This window comes from Oryza sativa, chromosome 1, assembly GCF_034140825.1.
Source record: "Oryza sativa Japonica Group chromosome 1, ASM3414082v1".
NCBI lineage: Eukaryota > Viridiplantae > Streptophyta > Magnoliopsida > Poales > Poaceae > Oryza > Oryza sativa.
The window spans coordinates 22,628,874-22,638,244 of record NC_089035.1 but is presented as its reverse complement, the minus strand read 5'-3'; the positions used below and the strand labels follow the sequence as shown (position 1 = coordinate 22,638,244).

Here is a 9,371-nt window from a genome sequence, read left to right as displayed (position 1 = left end):
ATCTAGTCATTCTATAAATACTCGGTACAACATTAATCTAATTGTTTAATTAAACACTCACATAGTCTTATTTATATATAAAGCTTAATTCATTTATATGACCATTATTTTATATGAGTGATTTTCACGTCATGAAGAACTCGATGAAATGGTCTAAGTATCAATCTATATATTCCGGTGAATTACTTATTTATAAACACGATCATTATAGTGGTGATCATCATTTCATGTGTTCCTATATTTCATGTGAGATTGGATTCATATGAATTAGATTTGATTTTACTGTTTCTTTTAGCTAATCATGGCATCAAGCTATCAGCATGGTTCGAATATTTAATATTTGATCTATAAATTAAATTAGTAATTAACCTTCCCTTTGTTTGGATTTGCTTTCTTTGTGATTATTTAAGGTTTGGCAAGCAATAGCAATCATAACAACCAGTATGATGCAAAAGTTTTAAAAAGTTTGAAATTTTAGTGATTTTTATTGTCGGGAATTTTCAGGATGTTACATTAGGCCGGGGAACGGGGGTACTCCAGGTTGTTGGGGAGGTGTCCCCCGCCGCGGATCATCCGCGCGCATTGCACTTTCCATGGCGGCGCGATTTTTCAATTTAAATAATTTTAAAAATAAACCCTTTTTAGAACTTACTAGCAATAATGCCCACCATTTGAAAATTACTAAAAAAAAATTATCTCCTTCGATGTAACTTTTTCTGTAGATATCCGTGGATATATTATTTGCCTGATTCTGAGTCCGTATGAGAAAGTTACGCCTATTTTAAAAATGACACCCGAATGACGCCTGTTTTCGGTAGAGCTTTGGAAAAATCTACAAGTCACATATTTCGTCCATTTGAGTTTACTTTTTCCATGGTTGGTTCTTATATGCTCCTAAGTGTGAAAAAAATAAAATAAAAATGAAAATGTTGCACATCTCTCTCCTCTACACTAGAGAGGAGAAGACAGGAAAAAAATGGCGGGGAAGGGGGACGCCAATGTGGCTGGCGTGCTCCCCCTGCCACCTCAGCACGGCCCCGCCACGTCGGCAGGAGGACGGTGCCAGAGAGCCTGGTGCCATCCCGTTGGAGATAGAGGACCGTGAAATGAAACGAAGAGGCATTTCTGCTTCAAATCGATTAGTCTAAAGCCTCAAGAATCAAACATAAACAGGATCACCGTTGGTTGGATCAAAGAACATCAAACTAATCGGGCATAGCATGCAGCGTTTCCAATACATTTATAGGCACCCTCGTGAAGCGCAATTTGCTAAGGTCACTAATCCCAAGTTTATCATCATCACGACCGCATGCGCGCGCGAGTGAGAGGAGGAGCGCACGGAGGAAAGAGACAAGCCGAACGTACATGCTAAAGAACTCACCGCCACGCCATTGGGCAGAAAGCCCTAATCCCCCGCGCCGCCGCCGCGCCGCATCTGCTTCCACGAGATCCCCGACTCCCAACCAACCAAGCACCTAGGGGTGGGTGGGTGGGAGGAGTATCTGTGCGGAACGAAGGGTCGGTGCAGGAGGTTCGGAGGCGACGGCGAGCGGAGGAAAAAATTTCGCCGGCGGCGACGGCGAGGCGAGGGTAGGGGGAGACGAGAAGGGTTCTAGGCTTTTTCTCTTTGTCTGAAGAAAGGGAAAACAAGTTTTGTGGATAATTCAGACGGCCCAGGAAGACCAGCCCAGCCCAGCCCAGTCCAGCCCAACAAGTTGTTAGGCCAGGCGACAGGGGTACTCCTGGTTGTTGGAGAGGTGTCCCCCACCGGGGATCGTCCGTGCTCGTTGCACTGTCCATGGCAGCGCGATTTTTGAATTTAAATAATTTTAAAAATAAATCCTTTTTAGAAATTACTAGCAGTAATGCCCACCATTTGAAAATAACTAAACAAAGTTATCTCCTTCGAATGTAACTTTTTCTGTACATGTCCGTGAATATATTATTTGCCTGATTTCGAGTCTGTATGAGAAAGTTACGCCTATTTTAAGAAATGACACCCGAATGACGCCTATTTTCAGTAGAGCTGTGGTGACGGCGGCAAAAATTTTGGGGAGGTTCGGAGGCGATGGCGAAAGGAGGCGAAAATTTCGCCGGCGGCAATGGCGAGGCGAGGGAAGGGGGAGACGAGAAGGGTTGTAGTCTTTTTCTCTTCTCTCAAGAAAGGAAAAAAAAGTTTTGATTATAATTCGGACAGCCCAGGAAGCCCAGCCAAGCCCAGTCCAGCCCAACAAGTTGTTAGGCTGGGGGACAGGGGTACTCCGGGTTGTTGGGGAGGTGTCCCCCACCGGGGATCGTCCGCGCGCGTTGATCTGTCCATGGCGGCGCAGTTTTTCAATTTAAATAATTTTAAAATTAAACCCTTTTTAGAACATACTAGCAATAATGCCCACCATTTGAAAATAACTAAACAAAATTTTCTCCTTCGGATATATTTTTTCTGTAGATGTCCGTAGATATACTATTTGCCTGATTTCGAGTCCGTATGAGAAAGTTACGCCTATTTTAAGAAATGACACTTGAATGACGCCTATTTTGGTAGGGCTTTGGAAAAATCCGTCCATTTAAGTTTATTTTTTACATGGTTGGTTCCTACGTGCTCCTAAGTATGAAGAAAATAAAAAAAATGTTGCACATCTCTCTCCTCTACACTAGAGAGGAGAAGAGAAAAAAATGACCGGGGGGGGGGGGGGGTCCTCCAGCGCCGGCGGCGGCTGCTGGGCTTGCTGCTGCTTCTGCCGGATGGCGGCGATCTCGGCCTTGACGCTGGCGAGCTCCTGCTGGAGGTTCCTTATGACGCCGTAGGCGCCGTGCACGGGATCGGCGGCCCTCGCGTCCGACACGAAGACGATGGACGCCATGGTGGCGAGCCGGGTCACGGTGTCCGGGCCGGCCGCCTCCAGCCGGCGGAGGATGCCGTCCACGCCGAAGAGGAGGTTCGCGTACTCGAAGCGCTCCGGCCGGTCGGCCGGGAAGTAGGGCGCCAGCGGGCAGCCCGCCGGGCAGCTGGGCCGGCCCTGGTGCGCGCACGCGGCGCACGGCGGATGGTGCGGCGGCGGCGGGTCGGCCATTGCCGTCGTCGAAGACGATCGAGTACGACGACGTACGTACGACGGCTGCGCGCGGCGTGAGGTCAGCGAGGGGTTTTCGTTGAAAAATCCAGCTAGAGATCGATCTGTGGCAAGTTAGGCTTGTCGGCTCGCTCGCTTGGGCCACCGGAGTGATATATATATAGACAGTGCTCGCCCACAAATAATTAATCCGATTCGGTCTGTGTACGTGCGTACGTCGAGAAAAGAGACGATCGATCAAGAAGTCCGAGTCGGATTCACTGTTAAGAAACCAGGGAAAACGGAATATATATAACAGGATTGGAGCGAGCTAGATGCTGGGAGCGCGATCAGAGCGTGTGTGCGTGGTGTTCCGAATTTTCAGATTAATCGAGCTAGTGTGCATGCACGTGTGCTGGATTCTGATTTTAGACTTTGCTACAAAAAGGAGAGGAAACATTATTCCTCACAAATTGTATCGCAACTCTTGTTCCATTCAATAGAAAACACACAAAGTCACAAAGATTGGTCCCAAATTAAGTTCTTTGTTCTTTGTTCTTTGGCATTGCCGGGCAACTAGAGTCCCTGCCCGCAAGGTGTGATTGAGGTTCTAGGCAACAAGTGATAACAGAGCTATGTCGATCGTCACTACGACAGACGCAGCACGGGGAGTGCTTTCCTCTACCCGCAACTCACTGCAACCAACTACACAAGCTAGGTGATCTGGGTGCAGGCGATGATGGAAGATTAGGGCATTTGACAACAAGGTGAGGCCGGTCGCACTTGCTCCAGGCGCTTCCAAATTAAGGATCACCTCATGCGGGTCGCAAAGAAGAAGACGGCGAAACAAGTGTGGGAGTGCCTCAAGACAAGGTTCGTCAGCGCGGAGCGAGTCCACCACACATGCTAGCACACGCTGAAGGGAAAATTCAGCTGCATGTGCATGGCCAACGGTGAGTCTCAGGACCACTACGCTAGGCTGATCACTGCAATGGCGATCCGACGTTCATTCGTATTTAAAATATATGAAAATTCAGGCTGGCAAAAAATTCGTGTCAAAACACACTTTTGTCAAATCAAAACCACAATCATAAATTCTTTAGAAAAAAATAGTGTTAAATTTACAACACGGCTAAGTCATCTTGATGAAATGGAGGCAAACTTGAGCTTTAGTTAAAAAGCAAGGACAAAATCATAATTGAACGAAAACAGAGTTAAGAACATAATTGCCTATTGTCTTTTTAACTAATAGTAAAAACTAATGATGCTACATTCCACACTGCGATATGGTCAATCACAATAGCTATCTCCTGTTAAAACGCACGGGTATATTTGCTAGTAAAACAAAATAAACAACAAAAATTCCCATGAAACGTGTTACCCGTTGTTTTGCTACAGAAACTATGTGGCATGTGGCTATCCGTTTGATTTTATATGTGGCTCTATATCAATTTAGATTTTGATTGTTTAAATATTAGCGATTTGAAGAGATGATTTGCAGAATTTATAATAGAAGTAGGTGGGGTGACAAATTCGTTATCACCACCACTACTTTTTCTAAAGGATATAGAAATTATATACATATTTATACATCGATTTATACTTATACAAATTTTATAGATAGATACTCTGTACGAGTAACTATGTAAATGCATATTTTATACCTATGAAATCTGTACATATAAATTTAGAATGAATTTATCAACGTGCTACTCCGGTCTAGAAAAAGAATATTTATATGTAGAAAAGTTTACGCATAGAAACTTTATAATTAATAGATATATTATGTAATTATCATTTATTTTATTGTGAGTTGATTTAGCATCAAATGTTATCAAATGTTGTTTAAGCATGTCTTAAAAAAATTTATATTTACAAAAAAAATAAATAAGATGAATGATCAAATGTTTGTCAAAAAGTCAATAATGTCATATATTAAAAAACGGAGGTAGTATTAAATTTGTGCATATACTAGCAAAATGACCGGGCCTGCAACAGGTATATAATTTTAATTGTCCATGCACTCAAGAACCATGGACATTAGATGAAAAAAAATCTGAAATAATAATTGTTGTGTCTAATAAAATCAGAAGCAAAATTTGTTTATTTATTCCACAAGACCAACCAATGAAACAATCAAGTCCAAAACACCCCTGAAATGCACCACAGTGACCAAAACCAAGAGGACGAAGAGATACTTACATTAAAAACTGAGAAGGCAAGATCCCACGGGTGAAACACGCAACCAAGAGGATGAAGAGATACTTACATTAAAAACGAAGAAGGCAATAAGATCTCACGGGTGAAACACGTACGCCCATCAGCCTTACAGTATGATGGGACTGAGAGAGCATCAGCGTCCTCTCCAGGGTTAAATCTCCCGCTATAGCTACTGCTATCTCCTGCTATAGTTGTTTAAGAAGGGTTCTAGCTATTTGCTCTCATGTACAATTTAGCCGCTATAGCTCCATTTAGCCCGCTATAGCTACCGCTATAACTGTTTGAGAAGCTAACTGCTAAATGCCTTAACCCGCTATTTAAAACATTGGCCCTCTCCGTCCTCTCCAGCTCCAGATTCTCCTGGTGTTCCTCAAAAACGGCTTGGATTGATCAATTTCGAATAGTGCCTCCATATCTCCGGCATCGATGGTGAGGACCTCATCCACCAACGGATCGATCGTCGACAAGGTCCACGGCGAGCGCGTCCGGATCCGCCTCGTACACGATGGTTTCCTCGCGGCCGGCATTCGCGATGAGGTCGCCGCTGAGGAGGAGGATGTTGTCCTGGAAGTTGGACGCCGGCTGCTGCTGCTGCTGCACTTGCACCGTGCGCGAGCCGCCGATCGAGCTCCTGGTTGACCAGGACCCCCACGCCTTGGATGCCGCTAACGGGATCGACGACGGCGAGAGCGTCCGCCTCGTAGACGTCGATGGCCATGTGGGGTGCCCAGGAAGGGGTCGCTGTTGTCGAACCGGGCCGCGTGGTCGGCCGGCCTGTGTTGCTGGTGCGGCTGTGGTGCCAGCGCGAAGGTCTCGGCGTGCACGCGCTCGTGCTCTGCATCGGCGACGCCGTACCGGGTGTCGGCCCAAACTTGTCGTCCGCCGTGGTCGATGTTGTTGAGGCCAATGAATCCGGCCGTGCACGTTGTGCGAGCGCGGCAACAGCGGCATCCCCAGTGGGTGGGGGTTGCAGGAGAGTCGAGCGCCAGTTGGGCTTGGAGGGGGAAGAAGTCGTGGTGCACATCCTGCATCCTAGTTGATCGCCTCCTCCTGGTCTAGTCTAGCGAATGCCATAAAGGCCCTACCAAAGAATTGCATGCAAGTTGTGCGGCTTTCCGTTTGGGAAATGGGTATCCAGCACGCACTCCGGCGAATAAACAAGCATGGCATCCATGCGCGTGGGGCATGCATGACAATGGTGCTCTTGCTCCTGCTCCTTGGATGTCACCTGGCGGACACTGTCACGCCCGGAATTTCTATCCAAAATTCCAAACGCTTACATGTGTGTGAACCCTCGTCCAGGAATCAGCCGAGGCACACAATAACAAATTGATAATAGAGTACAATTATTACTCTAATTAATAAGCGATTAAAATGTCATTACAGAGGTAGATAGTTCCTCTCAATCAATAAAGATCTAAGCAGCGGAAAATAAAATAAACGGCGCAGACGGCTCCACTCCACAAGCAGCTTGACCAAGGCTACACCTAATCCTTCACACCATCAGCATCATTGTAGAACTCTTTCTCTGATGAATGATTGCAAGGTGAGTATATGACATATTCAGCAAGCCACGCAGCAAATATGCAAGTGCACAGGATAACAAAGGATGGCATAGTAGGGTTTCATTTGCAAAAGCAGCATTTAGCAAAGATTTGAGAATTATAAAACAGTAGAGTAATTAATCATCAATTTTAATCAACACTAAACAGCACACCCATGCAGCTCAGGCCCAACCATCCTGAACAACCATACCCGGCTGTACAGATCTATCTCCAAACCAGGAATATACCATTCCAAACCAGGAGCTAAACAAATTATTACCAGTTATAGCATCTTTTATTATGGTGAGAAGTGTGAAACTAATCACGAAAGACATTGTTAGACCCACCTATAACCGCGGGCACGGCTATTCGAATAGTTTTACTCTGATCAGAGGTGTACCACTGTACCCACAAGGCACAACTCCACATCATGTCACCATGTGCCTCAATACCACCACGGTACCTTGGAAAGGAATTGTGACAATACCTCTCGTACAACACAATCCACTACAGTGCACCTTTCCTGGATCATAATCACCCCCTTATAAACAAGGCATGGACTCCCCAGCGACCCCCGTGGGCTTATCTCCGCCACTTCTCAGTCTGGTGCTCCGCAATGAACCATGCTATACAAAAGATAAAGCCGTTGCCCATGCTGGCTTGTGGTTGGCACGGTTAATGTTTCACAACCGAAACTCGTGAACCGGTCCTTAATTGTCATGAGCACGACCATCAAAACCATGTGCTCACAACCCACCATTATCAGGTTTTAGTTGGCACATTAATTAATTAACCAATCACGATTGACCATCGTGAGCTATCATTAAGCCATCATTAACTAACAGTGAGTCAAGAGTTATCCCAATAGTGAGCTAATGTTTCTAAGCAGGGCTAAGCAATTATATCTAATATCTAGTTGAACCAATATATATAAAGCTCAACTAGTCAAGTTATATTAACCCAAGGTATCAAGGAATAAAGTAATCAAGAACAAAAGGGCTATAACAAAGAATAGGTTAATTCTACCCAATGACATTCAAAAATAAATGCAATAGTTGAATAGAAACAATAGCTTTAAACGGGATCAACATGCTCAAAGGGTTGTTTGGGATCTGTGTGACTTGCCTTGTTGGCCTTGGAACTCTTCAAACTCTTCTCCTGCGAAAACGGACTCTCCGGAAACGACGGAATCTAAACAGAAAAGAGCAAAATCACCAAAACAGCACATAAACAAGCATGAACAGTACATGTGGATATTTTTAACATGTAGATCTCAATTTTAGAAAAATTTAGAGACTTGAACCAACTAAATCGGAGCTAAGATGAATTAGTTATGAGTTTTTGAAGATTAAATCGGATTAAAACACTTATATTGATTTTAATTGAATTAGGACGCAATAATGAATTATTTTTGAAAAGGAAAAGGAGGATTATTGCGTCAGCGGGCTAGGGTTTCGGTGGACCGGGCGCACGGGCGACGGTTCACGCGAACGGACGGCCGAGATCGATCCATCCAAAACGGACGGCCGAGATCGATCGGTCTACGACCGGCTCACGGAAGAGGGCGACGATGACGTCAGCGATGACGTCACCACCGGCGGCGACGGCTCGGCGGCTCGGGCTTGCATGCTCGCCGGTGAACGACGGCACGGCGGCGCGAACGGAAGGCACCAACGGGTAGAGCGCGACGCGACGAACTCACCGGTGACCAAAAGAGCAGCGGAAGATCAACGGACGGCGACGGCGACGAGGAGGAAGCGGCGGCAAACTTCGGGTCGACGGCGGCGACGGTACTCCGGCGGTCTTCGGCGGCGGCGAAGGAGCGGACGAGAACGGCGGCGACTTGGCGTTCACGACGGTGGCCTTCCCGAGCGATGACGACGACCGAGACGGCGGCGGCGCACGGCTGGAGCGACGGCGGCGACGGCGGCGCTAGGTTGCACGGCACTAGAGCTCTTCCGGCGACGAGAGGCAAAGGCGAGAGTGGCGGCGGGTAGAGAAGAGCTCGGGGGTCCTTTTAAAGGGGCTAGGAGGCGACGGCGAAGGCCCACGGCGGCTGGCGACGAGAAGGAAAGTTTAGGGTTCGGAGGAGAGAGACGAATCCGATTCGAACTCAAATCCAACGATTTCCATCTGTAGACTAGCTTGATAACTGTTGTTGTACGAAAATTCTGCATAAGGTAGATTCTTATCCCAACTTCCACCGAAGTCTAAAGCACAAGCTCTCAACATGTCTTCCAAAACCTGATTCACCCTTTCGGTTTGTCCGTCTGTCTGCGGATGATAAGCAGTACTAAAGTTCAGCTTAGAACCCATCTCTTCCTGAAGCTTCTTCCAAAAATTTGAAGTAAATTGACTGCCTCGATCAGACACTATTTTCTTAGGGACGCCATGCAAACACACGATCCTTGCCATATACAATTCCGCCAACCGACTTCCGGAATAAGTTGTCTTTACCGGAATGAAATGAGCTACTTTTGTAAGTCTGTCGACTATCACCCAAATAGAGTCATGACCCGATGACGTTCTGGGTAAACCAGTAATAAAATCCATACCG

General features: G+C 46.2%; 1 protein-coding gene across 1 annotated transcript; it reads right to left on the bottom strand.

The window, feature by feature from the left end:
- Nucleotides 1-2,651: 2,651 nt before the first annotated feature.
- LOC112937924 (LOB domain-containing protein 22) lies at nt 2,652-3,071 on the bottom strand. The gene has a single exon (XM_026023149.2). The coding sequence runs from the start codon at nt 3,069-3,071 to the stop codon at nt 2,652-2,654; it is 420 nt and encodes a 139-aa protein (XP_025878934.2).
- Nucleotides 3,072-9,371: the final 6,300 nt, after the last annotated feature.